Source organism: Polypterus senegalus, chromosome 2 (genome assembly GCF_016835505.1).
Source record: "Polypterus senegalus isolate Bchr_013 chromosome 2, ASM1683550v1, whole genome shotgun sequence".
In the NCBI taxonomy this organism is placed as follows: Eukaryota; Metazoa; Chordata; class Cladistia; order Polypteriformes; family Polypteridae; genus Polypterus; species Polypterus senegalus.
The window spans coordinates 267,082,101-267,104,426 of record NC_053155.1 but is presented as its reverse complement, the minus strand read 5'-3'; the positions used below and the strand labels follow the sequence as shown (position 1 = coordinate 267,104,426).

The following is a 22,326-nucleotide window of genomic DNA, read 5'->3' as shown; positions in this document are numbered from 1 at the left end:
ATTTAAATCTAAACTACTTCTGGAAAACAAATTTAATTTAAGTTCTAAACTATATATACAATATTCTATTCAGAACTTACCAACAACTTACCAACAAACTGAAACATCAATTCCAATGAAGTTGGGACGTTGTGTAAAACGTAAATAAAAACAGAATACAATGATTTGCAAATCCTTTTCAACCTATATTCAATTGAATACACTAAAAAGACAAGATATCAAATGTTCAAACTGATAAACTTTATTGTTGTTTTGCAAATCTTCACTCATTTTGAATTTGATGCCTGCAACACGTTCCAAAAAAGCTGGGACAGGGGCATGTTTTCCACTGTGTTACATCACCTTTCCTTTTAACAACACTCAATAAGCGTTTGGGAACTGAGGACGCTAATTGTTGAAGCTGTGTAGGTGGAATTCTTTCCTATTCTTGCTTGATGTACAACTTCAGTTGCTCAATGGTCCGGGGTGTCCGTTGTCATATTTTGCGCTTCATAATGCGCCACAGATTTTCAATGTGAGACAGGTCTGGACTGCAGGCAGGCCAGTCTAGTACCGGCACTCTTTTACTATGAAGCCACGCTGTTGTAACACATGCAGAATGTGGCTTTGAATTGTCCTGCTGAAATAAGCAGGGACAACCCTGAAAAAGACGTCGCTTGGATGGCAGCATATGTTGCTCCAAAACCTTTATGTACCTTTCAGCATTAATGGTGCCTTCACAGATGTTCAAGTTACCCATGCCATAGGCACTAACATCACAGATGCTGGCTTTTGAACTTTGCGCTGATAACAATCCGAATGGTCCTTTTCCTCTTTGGCCCGGAGGACACAACGTCCATGATTTCCAAAAACAATTTGAAATGTGGACTCGTCAGACCACAGCACACTTTTCCACTTTGTGTCAGTCCATCTCAGATGAGCTTGGGCCCAGAGAAGCCGGCGGCATTTCTGGGTGATGTTGATATATGGCTTTCGCTTTGCATGGTAGAGTTTTAACTTGCACCTGTAGATGTAGCGACGAACTGTGTTAACTGACAATGGTTTTCTGAAGTATTCCTAAGCCCACGTGGTAATATCCTTTACAGAATGATGTCGGTTTTTAATGCAGTGTCGCCTGAGGGATCGAAGGTCACGGGCATCCAGTGTTGGTATTTGGCCTTGCCGCTTACGTGCAGAGATTTCTCCAGATTCTCTGAATCTTTGATGATATTATGGACAGTAGATGATGAAATCCCTAGATTCCTTGCAATTGTACATTGAGAAACGTTGTTCTTAAACTGCTGGACTATTTGCCCACGCAGTTGTTCACAAAGTGGTCAACCTCGCCTCATCCTTGGTTGTGAACGACTGAGCCTTTTGGGGATGCTCCTTTTATACCCAATCATGACAAACACCCGTTTCCAATTAACCTGCTCACCTGTGCAATGTTCAAAACAGGTATTTTTTGAACATTCCTCAACTTTCCCAGTCTTTTGCTGTCCCTGTCCCAGCTTTTTTGGAATGTGTTGCAGGCATCAAATTCAAAATAAGTGAAGATTTGCAAAACAACAATAAAGTTTATCAGTTTGAACATTAGATATCTTGTCTTCGTAGTGTATTCAATTGAATATAGGTTGAAAAGGATTTGCAAATCATTGTTTTCTATTTATTTACGTTTTACACAACATCCCAACTTCATTGGAATTGGGGTTATATTTGCGTGTGTTGTTAGTCTGAGGTTTTAACAAGCTTTCTTATTAATTAATTAATTAATTACAATTGAAAACCTTATAAAGTAATCTTTGGTATACAGTTAGGTCCATAAATATTTGGACAGAAACAACTTTCTAATTTTGGTTATGTACATTACCCATAATGATTTCAAATGAAACAACTCAGATGCAGAAGAAGTACAGACTTTCAGCTTTAATTCAGTGGGTTGAACAAAAAGATTGCATAAAAATGTGAGGGAACTAAAGTATTTTTTTTAACACAATCCCTTTATTTCAGGGGCTCAAAAGTAATTGGACAAATTCAATAACTGGAAATAAAATGTTCTTTTCTAATACTTGGTTGTAAACCCTTTCCTGGCAATGACAGCCTGAAGTCTTGAACTCATGGACATCACCAGATGCTGGGTTTCCTCCTTTTTAATGCTCTGCCAGGCCTTTACTGCAGTGGCTTTCAGTTGCTGTGTTTGTGGGCCTTTATGTCCAAAGTTTAGTCTTCAACAAGTGAAATGCATGCTCAATTGGGTTAAGATCAGGTGACTGACTTGGCTATTCAAGAATTTTCCACTTCTTTGCTTTAATAAACTCCTGGGTTGCTTTGGCTGTATGTTTTGGGTCATTGTCCATCTGTATCATGAAACGCCATCCAATCAATTTGACTGCATTTAGCTGGATTCAAGCAGACAGTATGTCTCTGAACACCTCAGAATTCATTCGGCTGCTTCTGTCCTGTGTCACATCATCAATAAACACTAGTGTCCCAGTGCCACTGGCAGCCATGCACGCCCAAGCCATCACACTGCCTCCACTGTGTTTTAAAGATGATGGGGTATGCTTTGGATAATGAGCTGTTCCACGCTTTCTCCATACTTTTTTCCTGCCATCATTCTGGTAGAGGTTGATCTTGGTTTCATCAGTCCAAAGAATGTTTTTCCAGAACTGTGCTGGCTTTTTTTAGATGTTCTTTAGCAAAGTCCAATCTAGCCTTTCTATTCTTGAGGCTTATGAGTGGCTTGCATTTATTGAATGTATTTTCATGCAGTCTTCTCTTTATGGTAGACTTGGATATCGATACGCCTACCCCCCTGGAGAGTGTTGTTCACTTGGTTGGCTGTTGTGATGGGGTTTCTCTTCACCATGGAAATGATTCTGCGATCATCCACCACTGTTGTTTTCCGTGCACGTCCAGGTCTTTTTGCGTTGCGGAGTTCACCAGTGCTTAATTTCTTTCTCAGGATGTACCAAACTGTAGATTTTGTAACTCGTAATATTGTAGCAATTTCTTGGATGGGTCTTTTCTGTTTTCGCAGCTTAATGATGGCTTCTTTCACCTGTATGGAGAGCTCCTTTGACCGCATATTGTCTGTTCACAGCAAAATCTTCCACATGCAAGCATCACACATCAAATCAACTCCAGGCATTTTATCTGCTTAACTGATAATGACATAACGACGGACTTGCCCACACCTGCCCATGAAATAGCCTTTGAGTCAATAGTCCAATTACTTTTGAGCCCCTGAAATGAAGGGATTGTGTAAAAAAAAATGCTTTAGTTGCCTCACATGTCTATGCAATCGTTTTATTCACCCCACTGAATTAAAGCTGAAAGTCTGAACTTGTTTCATTTAAAATTCATTGTGGTAATGTACAGAAACAAAATTAGAAAAAAGTTGTCTCTGTCCAAATATTTATGGACCCAACTGTATTTACTTAAATAAAAACATTTTTGTCCCTGCTGAAGTTTTGTAAATTGAGGTATTTATGGGACAATTCTGAAACAATAGTTGACTACTTCAACAAAAAAATCTGTATAATATTTAACAAATTATTCCATGCAAATGTTGTTCATTTTTATGCATTAACAATACTTACAAAAATCCATAAGCACAAAGAAATGCTTGTTTTAAAAAAATCAATGAATAGACATACAATAAGTTTGTACGATTAGGGTTAGTGAAGATTATCATAAAAAAAAATCTCACACCACTAATGTACACAGAACTCAGAATATTTACTGGATTAAATAAACAGAATTTAGTCAGATTCTCTCACTCACACATATGAAGAAAACAAGTTAACTCCCAGTGTCAACAACATTTATGAGACACTCCTAGGATGAGATTATATACTAATTTATCTGCTTTCAACTAAGTTTCTTTACAAATATGGCTTTTCTTCTTACTCATTTCCAGACTATTAATGGTCAAAGGCTTGCCTATTAGTTGTGTCATTACTGAATGAAAATATTTAATAGAACTGACAAGATATACCACCCAATGCTGCTTGAGTGAGAGAGATGAAAAAGGAAACGTTATTAAAAGCTATTGTGTGGCAAACTTTATTACCCTTTGCTGCATTTGGTATATACATAATGTTATTAAAAAGTACTGGTACAAAGATCTCCAATTTGAAATAAAAACTCTGCAGATCATATGACCCTCACCCGGGCAACACTGGGCCATAATATAATTAAGTGAAGGAAAATGATAGATTAAAAAGTTAAATCCAATTGCTGGAGATTTAACACAGATTTCTTGTTCGAAAGGTAAGCTGCTTCTGGGTTTCACACTATAGTATTTCTTAACACTCCCTCTGAGCCTTCATGTCAAAAATGTATGGTGAAAACGACCTTGGCAACAAATTTTAAGCCTGTAGCCGAAAAACAAAGCTATGCATAAAACAAACAAACAACAGAGATTGTGCTGTATAGTTTTACAAGTCGTGCCTTTATCTATTTTTGATAATGACATGAAAGCATTTGTAATAGCTTTCTTCTGTCATGTGTCACTAGCTGATGTCCTTCCTCAAAAGAACCCAGAAAAGGCATGTCCCAAAGCTTTTACTACAGAGTATGAAAAACATTGGATAGGCTTGCAGAACTTAAAGCATATTATTTTGATATAAAAAAGGCTTCTCTTTGAAGGCTGAGGGAGGTGACACTATTTTAATGCTCTAAGCAGTTCTGAGTAAATAGATTTTAGATACAAGGATGATCAACTATACTAATGTAAATGAAACTTTAAAAATGCTCTCAAGATTGAACTCAAGTTACTTAAGTTACAAATTGATTTAACAGGTTTTTGCTGAAAATAAATGCTTCCTATTGAACATGTTTTAAAACAGTGTATAGCATTCTGCATGTTACTTTTTAATCATATGGCCTTCACTGCCTCTGAGTATGCCATATAGAAACTGTACAGACTATATTATACAAAACTTAATGGAAAATAAACTGAGTTACAGGACATAATCCGAGCTCCATCCAACCATTTTGTACACACTTTTTATTAAGAAAAAGTCAAAAACAGAGCTTTATTCAGTAAAGATTTTATTGTAAAGTATTACTAGGGTGTTGTACTGTGTTAGCCATTATGAATGTAGAGAAAAGCCAAGCAAAATGACACCTTCTATTGGCTAACTAAAAAGATTACAATATGCAGGCTTTCGAGGCAACTCAGACCCCCCTTCTTCAGGCAAGATGTAATACAGAAACTGAAGTTTCCTGTGTTTATATCCACACACTAGGGCAAGAAACAACAATGGTAAATCTTTAAATGAAAAATCTTAAATGTAAAAAATTAATAGGTTCATTCAGGCTAAGATTAAACAGGAGAGATTTAATTGTAACTAAAGTCCCTTTCAAATGCATGAGATGTGCTGAACTTAATTTAGTTAAGGCTAGAAGTCTCAAACTCAGCTCCAGGAAGACTTACGGCTACGGAAAGTTTTCAATCCAACTAAATTTCTTAAATAAAACACAATTCTGGCTAATGGATATTTATTCCTTAAATCTAGTTCACTCGATTATTTCAGAACATTCAATTACTTCTTTTACTCTTCCAGCAGTCATATTCAGAGACTTTTCTGTCTTTTTCTAAAACCTAACAATATGATCAGGGGTTCACATAACATATTTGGTCTTGTTCTCAGGGGAGAACCTGGGGTTGGTTTCTTGGTCCTCAATTTTTTTAAAATACATTTTTTCCATGACCCGCCTCATAGGATGAACACAATAAAAGGATACATGGATAACCTGACATCACATGTACTTTAATTTCAACTGAGAATGAATAAAACAAGTACAACAAAATATCTGTTCTTTAAAGCCCCATAGTATGTAGCTTTATAATGAAATTGGTGCTTTTCAAACACTGAAAACCAAATGAAATGATGTTTTGCACTCCCTTTCTGTAAGTAAAAGCTTAGCAACTTCACCATGGATTGATTAAATGACTCACAGTATGGGACTGTGCAATCAGTTGACTTGGCACAGTTCTCCAGGGTGTGGGCGGTGCACAGGATATGCACAAGGGATTCCCCGATGTCCACCATCTGACGACCCCGTTGTAAATTCCAACGTTGTTGTCAGTGCATACTGAGACCAGCTTCATGTTCCACTCCGCTAAACCCCAAGTATGAAACAGTTGAACAAGTCTGTCCACTATGTCCTGTGCTGTTTGATTGGCCCCCAGGTTAATTATTCCAAGAAAATCTGAGCTGAATTGTCCGTTGCTGGACACAGAAACAATGTACACAATTTCCTGCTCCATTTTTGTTATATCTTCTGATCCATCGTAGAGGACACCCCAAAATTGAGCTGATTTCAGTTTTTCACTCAAATCTGAAGTTATTGTCTGTGCGATGCACTGCATGATACGCAACCCCCCGCCCTCTCGAGAATGATAAGTGGTCCTGACGTTAACTCCAAGCCTCTTGAGAAGCGGAATATCCTCCACAAATGAACATATAGGACGTGCATGTTTCGCTTTGTGAAAGGCCAACAAAAAACGTTACTCAGTGCTTGATGCTGTTCTTCAGTCAGCTTTTCTTGCCATCTATTGATCGGACCACTGGGCCTCTGGTCCTGGCTGTGCATGTTATCAACCACTTGCACTACTTTCTGGTGCTCTCTACTATTCACACGCTTATCAAAAACTGGATAATTGAAGTTTTTATTACCCGTACAAAAGGCGCTGTTTTTATCCGCCACAGTGGGATTTTCACAGCATGGTTTGCACCACATTTCAGTGCGGGCGTCATTTGTTTGAAGCCAGCAGACTTCCTGCAGCCATTTTTCAGAGAACACATGCTTCTTTTGCGGTTCAGGTTCAGTCTGGCGTTTCTTTGGAGGTGGAGGAACACCAAAGTAATTGCTTAATGGAGCTTGCTTCTTGGACCGTCTGATGAATGAAGTGATAAAAGCAGTGGCTCATACTGCTGTTCAATGTTTAACACATATCTTTCCTAAAAATTTTAAGTATGCAAACGTGTGTTATAACATTAGATCTGGCACGCATTGTTTATTTTGATAACCACTTATGTGCACCCCTGAATATGATGCAAAAAATAAAGCAACCAACAGTGAATATTCAAACGGTCTTCATCATAAAGTAAGTATTTAATGCTGTAAGGCAGACTGGCTTTATCCATTTTGTCAGGCTGGAACCTGTGTCCTGGCTTAAGCAAGCCACTACCAGACACACTTAATATCAGCTTCTTTTTCACTAGTTTCCCTTTGGAATGCACGATCTGTGGCTTATCTGATAAGTGAATCGATACCAGACCAGTTGACATTGATGGACGTCTCTCCAAGACATGAGCAGAACAAAGGACCATAAATTAAGGATGAGCAACATTGATGGACAGAACTTTCCTCAAGTCGTCAACCAAGAGATTATAATGCACCCAAGAAGCAAATGGCAAGACCTCTATTCCTTCCTTTAAAAATCCTTAGATGCCTTAATCACACAACCCAGAGTGCTAATGAGGGAACTGTCTAAACTGCATGCATCAACCAATCCCCTCATCAGGACCCCAGGGCTAATCGTCAATGCTATCATACGCACCTAGGCCCGCCCAGAGCCTGAGCACACTGTTTTTTATTAATAACTAGCACACTGCCATAGACTCCATCTCATCGTACCACACACCTCCCCCACAAGCTGCCAGTTGCACAGGGGGGATGCATCACCAGACCAAACAGTGCAACTGGTGGCTGGAGTTTTGGTCCTCTTGCATCTGCACCAACGTCACTAAAATCAATAACAAACAAGCACATTAAAATACCTCACAAGAAAACCAACCCAAGCCCTTTTAAAACAGCACAATAAAATGAATAAGAACTTTTAAAAACAAACAAAAGTGAAGCCAATAATAAATAATCAGTTTATTTAAAAATATATAATTCAAATGTCCTTCTGTTTTTTCAGGCTTGAGGACGCTTATTGTATTTCTTTCTTTTTATTTGAAAAAAAGTACACAAGGACAGATATTTTAGAAACCAAATAAAGTAACATATAATTGCAAAGCTCCTGAATATTAGAGAAACAAAAACAGCAGAAGGTAAGCAGAGTTGACACGCATAGAGGCATTTACTCCAAAGAAGCTTAAGTCCTCTATTGGCAAATTATTCCAAGATGCTTGAGAGTTTACAGGAGTTTCGAAATTGCAACAGTTCTACTGAATCACAACTGCACAACTACCTATCAGAACCACCACTGCCTAGAGGTGAACAACCCCTGATAGATCAATAACGCACATTTCCCCTTGCAGAACAGTGGTTTGCGTCTTGGAAATCTTCCATGCAGGCCGTTTTTGCCCAGTCTCTTTCTTATGGTGGAGTTGTGAACACTGACCTTAATTGAGGCAAGTGAGGCCTGCAGTTCTTAGACGTTGTCCTGGGGTCTTTGTGACCTCTCGGATGAGTCGCTCTGCGCCTTGGGGTAATTTTGGTCGGCCGGCCACTCCTGGGAAGGTTCACCACTGTTCCATGTTTTTGCCATTTGTGGATAATGGCTCGCACTCTGGTTCGCTAGAGTCCCAAAGCTTTAGAAATGGCTTTATAACCTTTACCAGACTGATAGATCTCAATTACTTCTGTTCTCATTTGTTCCTGAATTTCTTTGGATCTTGGCATGATGTCTAGCTTTTGAGGTGCTTTTGGTCTACTTCTCTGTGTCAGGCAGCTCCTATTTAAGTGATTTCTTGATTGAAACAGGTGTGGCAGTAATCAGGCCTGGGGTGGCTACGGAAATTGAACTCAGGTGTGATACACCAGAGTTAGGTTATTTTTTTAACAAGGGGGCAATTACTTTTTCACACATGGCCATGTAGGTTTGGATTTTTTTTCTCCCTAAATAATAAAAACCATCATTTAAAAACTGCATTTTGTGTTTACTTGTGTTATATTTGATTAATGGTTAAATGTGTTTGATGATCAGAAACATTTTGTGTGACAAACATGCAAAAGAATAAGAAATCAGGAAGGGGGCAAATAGTTTTTCACACCACTGTACACTAACATAAAACACCTCAATATTTAACCGATTAAGACTTTAAAGATAATCACCTAACTAAACATAAATGATAAAAGATGATTCAGCAGTGATGTTCTCTTAATAAATAGTCTTACTAAAAGGCATCTCAACTATCCAAAATCTGATTAACTTTAAGTCACATTTAGAGACAGCTAATATTACCATAGTTAAAATAAGTATGAAAACTCCAAGTGAAATATGAAATTACATTATTAAAATTTCTGCCTTGTCAGTTATTCAAGCTGGATGTTTAAAATAGGAGAAAACAGCATTATTTTCATTTACTTATTTGTCTTTATCCAAGGTGACTTACAACATTTATGATACAATTGATTACATTTCTTTTTGGTTTTCCAATTGGAGCACAGACAGTTCAAGTGACTTGCTCATGGTCACACAGTGTATGTAGTAAGGGGATTTGAACCTACACTCTTAGGGTTTGAAGTCCAAACCCTTAACCACTATGCCACACTGCCTGCATTACTTGCACTATATTATTTTGTCAAAAATACTTGGATAAGACTATGACTGCAGAAACTTTGATATTTAAAAAAATAAGAAACTTTGCTAAAATATAAACATTGATATACTGTTTATCTATGTATGTGTGAGTGTCAATGAGGAAAGTGTTTACCTTTGCCAAGTCTTCTTCAATAATATCATTTCTCATCTGTGACGCATCTAACTGAGTGTAAAACCTTGCACCAATCATAGGCATTATGTCATTTACACTCCTCAGTCTGTTTTGGTCTGTTAGGAGATACCTTAAAAAACAAAAATGCGTTAATTAAACTTTCATTAGGCACATGCAAATACATTTAGATTATAATTAATACTTGCATACTTTCTAGCAATATTGGTTTAAACACAAATGTTGTGGAAGAAAAATATTTTATACTCAAAGATTAAACTATACTGATGTTCGCACTGGTTTAGACAATATATTATATTACCCAATGAAGTAGTTTTGCTATAAAAATACTGTACTCAACAGCTCATTAGGGTTAAGCTCTTTAAAGCTTAATCTTAAGCTCATTAAATGTACAGGAAAGTGAATTAATTTTCAAATTGTGCCACAAGTTCTTGATTATATTTGAGGGTGGAATTCAGAACAGCATACTCAAGTACCTTCAACCTTTTCAATCCTAGACACTTCAAAGCTGCTTTGATCTTGCGCTTAGAATAGCTATCCTGATAAAATGTGAATCTTCTTACAGGGCAACAATTATTGAGTAGAATGAAACAAGCGCCTCTGCAGTTTTTTTCCAGTGCTTATTTTTATTCTTTTTCTCTTCAACTCTGAACAAGCTGGACGGCCTGTGTTCTGGCAAAACTCTTTAATAATGTTTACATAATTGGCTGTTATTGCTCCATCACTATTCCACTTTCTGAACACTGATTAGTACATGTTTTACACATGCCACTTTTGGCATTCACAGTGGCATCCTCTGGCTACCAAAAGCAAAATTCTCTTCACTATTGCCTGCAGAAATTCATTAATGTACTGTTCTACAGTTCTTCAGCAGACAAACTCCCTTCTGCAAAACCAAAACTTTCCAAATTTTGACTCATTGGTACAAGGTACCTGCTGCCATTTTTTTGTAATCCAGTCCAGGTGTTTCCATGCGTAGGCAAGTCATTTAGCTTCATTTACTCCTAGGAAGAATGGCTTTCTTACATAAAAAAACACTTCTGATAAGACTTCTCCAGATTACAGAAGGGAACCCCAGGGACCCAGTGGTTTCTACCAGTTCTGCAGTGACAACAGTGCTGGACATCTTCTGCATGGTTTTCAATTCTCAACATGGCCAATTTGTTTGTGTTTCTGCAGACGAGCTTGGACAGCACATTTGAAATCTTCATCTGATGTAAAATTTATTCTAACATATCATACACTAAAATGTTTGTATATTATTACAGTTGAATTACTTTAAATTTAAATGCTCCAAAAATTTCCTTTGAAAATAATTTATTTTTCTTTAAAAAAAATAAAATAAAGCAAAATAATTTAAGGTATCAGGCTGTTACCAAATGGGATTTTTCAATGTAAAAATATAGAAGAAACACACTTTTCTTTCTTTGCAGGTACTATGTAAATCAAACATATTTTGCTACTCTATTTGGACGGAATTCAACAGCATTTAATAATAATAATACATTTTATTTATTTGTAGGCGCCTTTCTAAACACTCAAGAACACCAAACAATAGATAAAACACAGATTATAAACAAAAGTAAAATGCAAAAATTAAAGTCAGACAGAGCAATGTTAATCAAAGAGAAAAAGCAGTCTTAAACAAATGAGTTTTAAATTTAGATTTGAAAAGTGAAAATGATTCAATATTTCTAAGCTCACATGGTATTGAGTTCCATAGTGGTAAGACGGACAAGTGGATGGAGGAAGAGGATCTAAGGGTATGGGAGGGAATAGCAACATGGAGGAGGGTCAGACAGATATGGAGGGGCAAGGTTGTGGATAGACTTAAAAGTTAGTAGGAGAATTTTGAATTGAATTCGGAACTGAACTGGAAGCCAATGAAGCTGCTGCAAAACGGGAGTGACATGATGAATAGAGGGGGTTCTAGTAATGATGCGGGCAGCTGAATTCTGGACCAGTTGTAAAGCATGATTAAGATACTGGAATATTTTATATTTGAAAGCCATTATAACAAGACAGTTTAAATTGAACACATATATCTAAAAGTGTTTCAGAATTCAATGTCTAATAGCATACTTACAAGATAAGATTTTTTAAGTCAGAAGAGTAGTTTATTGACACCAGTTCCATTGCCTTCTGAAGATTTTCTCTTTGAATTCCTGCCAATGAATTACAAGCTAGCGCCAACACAATCTTCCCTAAAGATATGAGATCTGCTTGCTGGTTATCAAGTATAAAAAACAAAAAAAAAAAGACAGAATAAGAACAATGAAGTATGCAATAATAAAACGATCAAAAAATACTTCTAATAAATGCTAAGGTTACGAGAATTCTAAGAAAATACCAAAATACAAATAATCACTTTTGCTAACTGCATCACTTTAATACAACAGTTACATATGTGAGAAAACACATTGAAAAACATATCAATAAGCATTTCTAAAAGTAGACATTTTAAGTATAAAGGAAAAAGTGTTTTATTCTGTATTTGAACACTGCCTTGCACTCAGCTGCAATGACAGAGTTAGGTCACTTGGAATCCTAAATTGGAGTTTGAGAATGTTGTGTTACATTAATTTAATTTGTTTACCAAACTACTATAAACATAAAATAATTTTTATATGTTTCTAATTACATTTTGTTTTGCTAATGATTATCATGAAACACTGAAGCCACCGTTACTAGAACATCAGATTAACATACCAAGATTAAACAAATGAACTAAAATGAACTAAAACTAAGTGAAATAAATTAGTAGAAATTACAGTTTCCGTTGAAATGTCCACCCAGTTTTTAATTCTGGAAAATGTGCATTATTTATAGATATGATTTTTTAATTTGCGTTCACTTAAAGACACCAGTCCAGAGCAATTATGATAAAAACACTGATGAAGACAAGGACTGAAAAATTCCATTTGCAATGTTATTGTTTCTTAAACTCTGAAAATGTGACAGTATAACTTCTTAAAATTGTTAGTTTCTGCCTCACATGAGTTGTGTGTGTGCGTATATATATATATATATATATATATATATATATATATATATATATATATATATATATATGTGTATATACACATACATACATACACACACACAAGCAAAATACCCATGCTTCGCAGTGGCGAAGTACTGCCTTAAAATTTTTATTAAGAAAAAAAGTTAACCTTTTTAAACTGAGAGAAAATATACCAATAATTATTTGTTAAGGATCTCTTTGTATGCCACATTGTCAGTTCGGCTCTCTGGTTGTAATATGACCAAGCTGTGCGCTGAGCTTACTTGAGTGTACAACGTACAGTTGGCCATGTGAAAAGCAATCTTGCCTCAAATCTCAAAGCTTCGATTGCTGCTGTCATAATCAGTTTGAGTTTCATGGTTTGTTTCAATTACGTTAATATTTGCAGGACTTGTGTTGAAGTGACAGTCGGCATCTGTCAAGCATTGTAAGCATATAACCGGTTTCATCAATAACTTTGCATCCAGCTTTTGAGAGTTTAAACATTCATAAACACCAAAGTGTCCACTACTCAAATCGTCACCTATGAATCTAAGATGTTTAAGAGGCATCGGCAGTTGTCCAAAGGTGTAAAATATTTGGCCATTTCGGTACACTTGAAAGCGACAACCGAACAATTCAGCGGCAGCCATCAACTCACATGCAGAACCATAGGTGAAGGGCTTAAGCATTTCACTCTTATAGTGCTCCTGTGTAGTATAATTATCTCCTGTACCGTCATCAGTCCACACCTTGAACCTGTCCCAGTCATTCAATACATAAGACACAATGTTCCTCCGGATATCAAAAGTGAGCCTGATATGTCCGTGCAAAATGTAACACAGAGAATGGAAAAGGTAGGCACCATCCCCGGGCATGGAAACCACTCGGTAAGTGACAGTTCTTTGATTGATGGTGATCACCTCGATAGACATATTAATGGGGGTATGGTTGGAACGATAAAGGAAATGGGTACCTGAACAATGTAAACTAAGTCTAAAATACCTATACAATAACTATAATCATAATAAACAAACAATAAAACAGCAGAGAAGCTGTGAATTAAATAAAAAGGCTGCAGTTATCAGCAGGGAGACGTGAATACCGTGGTGAAGTAAGGAAGGGAATGAAGAGACCTGAGTGACGGACGGTCTTATATAGGCAGGCAGCCAACAACGTGGGAGGCGTGGGGATGGGGGACCCAACGCTGCCTCACACGGCGACCGAGCTGCAGGCTATGGACGTATATATGTATGTAAGTAGGATTCAGTTAGCGATAAGAACCAGCATACCAAATTTCTTGAAGATGGGCCCATAGGTAACAAAGACCGTTGGAAAGTTCAATATGGAGACTGACAGTGGCGTCATACCACCGAAATAAGTACGTACATCGATTTTGGTTAAGGCAGGGAAGCCGCCTACCACTTTTCGAAATGAAACCTGCTTAACTTTTGTAAGTAACCTGTAAGGAATGAGCCTGCCAAATTTCAGCCTTCTACCTACACGGGAAGTTGGAGAATTAGTGATGAGTGAGTGAGTCAGTCAGTCAGTGAGGGCTTTGCCTTTTATTAGTATAGATATATATACACACACACACATACATTCTGAATATAATGACTAGTAGAATACCAACGCTTCGCAGCGGAGAAGTAGTGTGTTAAACAAGTTATAAAAAAGAAAAGGAAAAATTTTAAAAACAACGTAACATGATTGTTAATGTAATTGTTTTGTCTTTGATATGAGTGTTGTTGTCATATATATATATCTCATATATCTATATATCATATATATATCTATATATATCTATATATCACATATATATATATATATATGATATAGATATATATATATTTATTTATATATACACATACAGTGGTGTGAAAAACTATTTGCCCCCTTCCTGATTTCTTATTCTTTTGCATGTTTGTCACACAAAATGCTTCTGATCATCAAACACATTTAACCATTAGTCAAATATAACACAAGTAAACACAAAATGCAGTTTTTAAATGATGGTTTTTATTATTTAGGGAGAAAAAAAAATCCAAACCTACATGACACTGTGTAAAAAAGTAACTGGCCCCTGAACCTAATAACTGGTTGGGTCACCCTTAGCAGCAATAACTGCAATCAAGCGTTTGCGATAACTTGCAATGAGTCTTTTACCGTGCTCTGGAGGAATTTTGGCCAACTCATCTTTGCAGAATTGTTGTAATTCAGCTTTATTTGAGGGTTTTTTAGCATGAACCGCCTTTTTAAAGTCATGCCATAGCATCTCAATTGGATTCAGGTCAGGACTTTGACTAGGCACTCTTCATTTTGTTTTTCTTCAGCCATTCAGAGGTGGATTTGCTGGTGTGTTTTGGGTCATTGTCCTGTTGCAGCACCCAAGATCGCTTCAGCTTGAGTTGACGAACAGATGGCCGGACATTCTCCTTCAGGATTTTTTGGTAGACAGTAGAATTCATAGTTCCATCTATAACAGCAAGCCTTCCAGGTCCTGAAGCAGCAAAAAAACCCCAGACCATCACACTAACACCACCATATTTTACTGTTGGTATGATGTTCTTTTTCTGAAATGCTGTGTTCCTTTTACGCCAGATGTAACGGGACATTTGCCTTCCAAAAAGTTCAACTTTTGTCTCATCAGTCCACAAGGTATTTTCCCAAAAGTCTTGGCAATCATTGAGATGTTTCTTAGCAAAATTGAGACGAGCCCTAATGTTCTTTTTGCTTAACAGTGGTTTGCGTCTTGGAAATCTGCCATGCAGGCCGTTTTTGGTTTTTGGTGGAGTCGTGAACACTGACCTTAATTGAGGCAAGTGAGGCCTGCAGTTCTTTAGACGTTGTCCTGGGGTCTTTTGTGACCTCTCGGATGAGTCGCCTCTGCGCTCTTGGGGTAATTTTGGTCGGCCGGCCACTCCTGGGAAGGTTCACCACTGTTCCATGTTTTTGCCATTTGTGGATAATGGCTCTCACTCTGGTTCGCTGGAGTCCCAAAGCTTTAGAAATGGCTTTATATCCTGATATATACCAGACTGATAGATCTCAATTACTTCTGTTCTCATTTGTTCCTGAATTTCTTTGGATCTTGGCATGATGTCTAGCTTTTGAGGTGCTTTTGGTCTACTTCTCTGTGTCAGGCAGCTCCTATTTAAGTGATTTCTTGATTGAAACAGATGTGTCAGTAATCAGGCCTGGGGGTGGCTGCGGAAATTGAACTCAGGTGTGATACACCACAGTTAGGTTATTTTTAACAAGGGGGCAATTACTTTTTCACACAGGGCCATGTAGGTTTGGATTTTTTTTTCTCCCTAAATAATAAACCATCATTTAAAAAGTGCATTTTCTGTTTACTTGTGGTATATTTGACTAATGGTTAAATGTGTTTGATGATCAGAAACATTTTGTGTGACAAACATGCAAAAGAATAAGAAATCAGGAAGGGGGCAAATAGTTTTTTTATATATATATATCTATATATGGCAAAATACCCACGCTTGGCAGCAGAGAAGTAAAAAGAAAAGGAAACATTTTAATAATAATGTAACATGATTGACAATGTAATTGTTTTGTGTTGCTGGCATATTATATATATATATATATATATATATATATATATATACACATATATACACATACATATGCATACATACATGTGTACATATATACACACACACACATATACTATGGGGTGCCAAACAGGCAAATAAATTGATTTTGTGAATATATAAAGTCGGCGTCAGAATATATAAAGTCAAAACTTGTAGATATAAAGTCAAAACTTGAATATATAAAGTCAGTGACGGTATACATAAAGTCAAAACTTTTTTCTGAATATATAAAGTCAAAACTTGAATATATAAAGTCAGCGCTGGAATATATAAAGTCAAAACCTGAATATATAAAGTCAGCGTCGGAATTTATAAAGTCATTCCTGATTATATAAAGTCAACATCGGAGTATATAAACCTACTCCTGAATATATAAAGTGAAAGTCAAATTCTACTGATTGAAACGACTCTGAACTGAAGTTAACAAAAAACGTATTCAGAAAAATAAATTAAAAAAACACGGTTCGGTTAATGTTTTGAAAATGATGCATGTGCCCTGCCCAGGATTGGTTCCTGCCTTGCGCCCAGTGTTGGCTGGGATTGTCTCCAGCAGACCCCCGTGACCCTGTGGTTGGATTCAACGTGTTGGGAAATGGATGGATATTCCAGTGCTGGCTTTGTATATTCCGCCACTGACTTTATATATTGAAGTTTTGACTTTATATATTGCAGCGCTTACTTTATAGCCTATATTCCGAAGATGACTTTATATATTCAAGATTTGACTTTATAGATTCCAGCGCTGACTTTATATATTACGCTGACTTTATATATTTAAGTTTTGACTTTATATATTCCAGCGCTGACTTTATATATTCAGAAACAAGTATTGACTTTATATATACCGACGCTGACTTTATATATTAAAGTTTAGACTTTATTTATTCCGACAGTGACTTCATATAATCAAGTTTTGACTTTATATAGTTAAATTTAGTCATCATTGCATAACTTTTTCTTTACCATAGAAATTTAAAGACTATATTCAACTTCCATTCCTAACAAAGATATTTCTGGCGAATAAATAGAAGCTACTTATATCCAAATTCGAGCTATTGAGCTGTCGCCTGCCTGCCTGAATAAATCACCCTTGCTTCGCTCTTACTTTTTTACCGTTCTTTTAATCATTGCTAGTGGCAGAAAAATTATAAAATGGAAGGAGGATTACACTGAGTATGGCTTTACCAAAACAATTATTGATGGCGAATCGATTATTCATAAAGCTTTTTGTTTTTCTGTGTTAACCTCATATTTTTTCATCCATCTTCTCAAACCAAGGGGGTGCGAGGGTAAAAATGAATCGGGAAGCGCTGATCAATGTAATCGGTGTACCAGGAAATCATGCATTGACAGAAGTTCCCTTTGCTTGTGATTAAATGCGTGATTTTTAACTCGTTATGGAGCACATGCATCGAAGCTTCTCAGCTGTGCTTGTGCTAAGAAAAGGAAACATTTTTAAAATAACACGATTGTCAATGTAACCTTTTATAAGTAGTGCCTGGAGGATTCAGTGTGGAGAAACTCTAGACACAGCGTGTGTATTAACTTGTGGATTTTTCTGTGACTATTTGGTGGCAGCGTCACAAAGTCGTAACACTGCGTTAGCTGCAGAGCGCAGCTCAGAGCGAAATGAGGTGAATGGGATGGGAGATGATGACGCGACTCCCCCACCCGCCTTAACTGTCAATCCCCCACAAACACAGTCTCTCAGAATTTGCATAAGCATAGCCCCTCACCTGCAATTTTAACTTAGACACAAAGTGATCAAAACTCTCGTTTATATCCTGCGTCCTCTCATTAAACTTGTATCCCGCATTACCCGTGGGCATGACAAACGCCAGCGGCAGCCTGTCTATGAACTTAATTTAAACTTTAGGTTTACACCGTGCTTTGTTTCCAAAGTAGCAGCACTCATGAATATGGTTGTATATGTCACTTGCTCACTTCTTATTGTTTCGCTGCCTTCTGAATTATATAATGCATGTTTTCTTCAGCGCTTTTTGGAGCTCTTCCTGGTTTTGTACGCATGCTGACAGTCAGTTCACGTGATTACGTGGGAGGCGTGATGATGTCACACGAAACTCCGCCCCTCACGGCTTTCGAGCTCAACTCCATTACAGTATATGTAGAAAAATAGCTTCCAGTTATGACCATTACGCGTAGAATTTCGAAATGAAACCTGCCCAACTTTTGTAAGTAAGCTGTTAGTGATGAGCCTGCCAAATTTCAGCCTTCTACCTACACGGGAAGTTGGAGAATTAGTGATGAGTCAGTCAGTCAGGGCTTTGCCTTTTATTAGTATAGGTAATAATGTAAAGTTGACTTACTGACAGACACACATTAACAAAAACACTACTTCCCATTTAGCAAAAAAAAAAAAAAAAAACTAATTTGGAAGGATGGTACATCTAGGGCAGTAGGTATCCACTAAAAAAGGACATTTCAATATATAAATATTTAGGGGTCAAAAGCCTACAACAATTGAAAAACTAAAGACTCTAAAATCTCAAAAATACTTTGATGATTTGATTGAATTTTAGTTACGATATAGAAATTAAAAAATTAATGGATCTATGTTTTTTATTTGTTGACTAACTATGCTACCTGAATAAGTCAGGTTGAAATCTAACTAATTAATGCAGACCTCAGCATTAACATTTGCAGTGCACCATGCAATGCATATGTCTCTGTTGTATGCCATTTGGTATTGGATTTCTGAAACCTTATGGAAATGCTAAAGTGGGAATATAATTCACATCAGCCAGTGTGCTGCTCCAGACAATATCACAAGTGAAAATAAAGTTTAAGAGCATCAACAAGCAATGCCTGTCATGAAAGGTAGCACCTGCTGCATTTTATAATAATAATTTCATTGACTCACTGGATTATATCTTTTTTCAGTCATTCTGGCCATGGAATGTAACTTTACTTTTTCAAGCTGCTTGACAACCCACAAGCAGCATATGAAGAGGGTATTTTTTCTCCTCTTTGTGAATCAATCACAATACCAACAGTGTGGGGAGGGTGGTCACCTTTGTGAAATAAGCACAATTAGAAAGAGGGAAAAATGTTTCACAGTATTGTCACTTTGTCACATGTGACAATAAATCTGAGATAAACTGCTAACACATTTTTTTTTAATCAGTGCATTGCCAAACCAGGATTGAAAAGAATGAAGTGCAAGTTTTTCTATCGGTGATGGAGATGCTGTTTTTTAGAATATAATAAGAACAGCACAGTGCTTCTGAGTGAGTAAAACTAATGAGTAACCTTTGTTGCTATGTTTTTGCCTGTTGGTAAACAATTTAAATTCATTGTATACTGAAGCAGTACTACTTTTAAGCTTTGATGCTAATGGAGAGTCTGTATTTTTATCTCTGAATGAATCAACTTAAATTCACCTTTGTAAAATTACTGAAAACCGTTTTAATAAAAGGTTGTGCTGCTGTCTCTTTCACACCATTACTACCAAGGACTGTATGTAGCATGTTCAACAGTAAGCAGGTCAAATGAACTAATAATAGCCACAGATTAACAAAATACAAATATTGTGTAGAGAAAGTACTTGGCTACATAGAATTTCTGATATATCAGACTGACCAATTGCACTACAACTTACACTCACTGACATAGAAAATTTCCTGGGTGAAATTCTACCTTAACTCTTTCAGGGCTGGTGTCGACTTTTGTCTAAAGGAGGAGTTGACTATGGTAATCAACTATAAACTGTGACAAAACCAACCTTTATGTTTAAGTTGGAGTCTCACTGCTAGAAGGCAAATCAGCTTCATTGGTTTTGACCGAGATTTTCTGCGCTCCCGTGAGTAGCAAGGCACAAACAACGGCAAAAATGGCACTGACATCTAGCGAGAGATCAAAGGGGATGCGGAAAGCAAAATACTCTGTGAATGACGTTTTGCCTATTCTCTCTATGACTTTTGATACAAGAAATCAAAAACGAATGTGAGGCTCCAGCTTCAGCTGACTCGTCCCTAGCTAATCACGGTGCTGAACAGGTTCATGTAGCTGACACTCCTATGGCACTGTTTGCCTGCCTTGGAGGACTGATCCTTAAGAGGTAGAAACTAGATTGCAGTGCAGTGTGACTGTGACCGCTGCTGCCCCAGCCACGCAAAGACAGCCTGGCAGCATGCCTGCCACACATTTTTGGCAAACTAGCAGCCACAGAATGCAGCAACAGATGTTTTATGTTGATTTCTGTGTAAAGCAATTGCTTTTCAGAAAACTATGTTTTTTGGAAAAAATATTCAGCCCTCAAATAGTTAACTTCATTATGAAAAACAACATTTTTAGTTTGTTTCCTAGCATACAAATAACAACAAATGTATGATACTTACATTTATTTCCTAATAAAATCTGAAACACTGCAAATTAGCCAAGGTTAAGCAAAACTTTTAAAATCACTATGTTATGCACGTTATAATTTTACAACAGAAAACAAGGTATTAATAGAGATTAAAAAGAAAATAAATGCTTTGTTTGTCTGAGCTGTTCATTTTAACTGACCAGTGAATTGGTAAAGGTAAAAGTGATGTTTCTATTGTGTTGTCTTTATTCTTCATAGCACGATTCTCGAAATTTTAAAACAACTTAAAAAGAATTTTTTAGTGCAGCAGATGAGCAGAATCATGGACATTTAGTTTAGGTCAAAGTTTACATATACCCATATTTCAAATATGAACACCAATCACTGTGCCTGTTTTTAAAAACATAGAACAGAAAACTATGCAACAGATAAATACAACATATGTAAAAGACAGCAGATGACACTGAAGTTATTGACTATATACAAAAAATATCCTGTGTTGGAATTTCTTAACCAAAGCCATGATACTAGAGGTAATATCAAATTCACTCAATCCTTTGATTTTTGCATTTTTTAAGATGTTGCAGAATACACCGTAGTTTGCAATTTATTCTTCAAGAGCGCTATCTTTTTTGTTTTGAAATAAATCCTGATCTGTTTTATATTTTCCATACTGATGAAACAAAGTTATCAAAGCACCTTTTTATAAAGTTTGATGAAGTACCAGATTTTATAAAGTCTGCCGCTGCCTTATCATCATTATATTTTAAAACAATGTGGGAATCTAGAATTTCCCAGCATACCGAATATCCCTGTAGTAACAGCTTTTGAGGATGATTTAGTTGAGTAAATATCTTGACTTCATGAAAGAACTTTGTGATGGAAGCGATTCACAAGAAAGCTAAACAGCTATAGCAATAAAGATGTACATTTTTATTTATTTTTATGTTGGATGCTTGAAACACTGCACCCAGGCTTCTAACAATAAGAGTGGCAGATGGATAGATATACAGAAATTATACTTTATTACCACTAATTTGGAACTGCAGGGTCACAGCATCTGATAGACAGAACTACACAGGATACATCTGTGATTAAACAGATAAAAATAACAAAATCTAAAGGAAGCTGGTAAAATAAGACCCCTGATAGTGCGCTGGTGTGTGCGTTTCTGATCAACTTTGCTGACACACAGACAGCACTCCAAGATAGCAAGGTAGCATCCATCACTGTTAATATTCTCAGCAATAAGGGACTAAAGAAATTACATACGATTCAAGGTACTACCCTTTCCAGAGAGTTTATTATGGCAAATGGTAAGATAATCATTCAGTTTACTGAGTCTATTATTCTTTGGCACTGGAACCAGGCAGGATGTCCTCCACGACAGTGGGACCCCTTCCAGGAACAAATTCTAGACTGAATAAGTGGTGAACAATTTCAAATAATTACCAACTGTTGAAGTCTTGTGCGTTGGAGCTGGGGAGTCCTCTACAGCGCATCTTCAACCTGAGCCTGGAATAGGGAAGAGTCCAGAGGCTTTGGAAAACATCTTGTATCACCCCAGTCCCAAAGGTATCACGTCTTGGTGAGCTGAATGACTTCAGGCCTGTCGCACTGACATCACATGTGATGAAGACAATGGAGCGGCTGCTGCTTTACCACCTGAGGCCACAGGTCCGCCACGCCCTCGACCCTCTGCAG

At 36.9% G+C, this 22,326-nt stretch overlaps 1 protein-coding gene across 2 annotated transcripts in view; it reads right to left on the bottom strand.

Annotated features, from left to right (window-relative positions):
* pan3 (poly(A) specific ribonuclease subunit PAN3) overlaps positions 1–22,326 on the bottom strand; it is a 214,232-nt gene that overhangs the window by 5,834 nt on the left and 186,072 nt on the right. For both annotated transcript variants that reach the window (XM_039745503.1, XM_039745505.1), the window contains exons 14-15: positions 11,764–11,903; positions 9,660–9,789 (exon numbers count right to left, since the gene is read on the bottom strand). In XM_039745503.1, the coding sequence (XP_039601437.1) occupies positions 9,660–9,789; positions 11,764–11,903 (270 nt within the window). The remainder of the gene's footprint in view (positions 1–9,659; positions 9,790–11,763; positions 11,904–22,326) is intronic.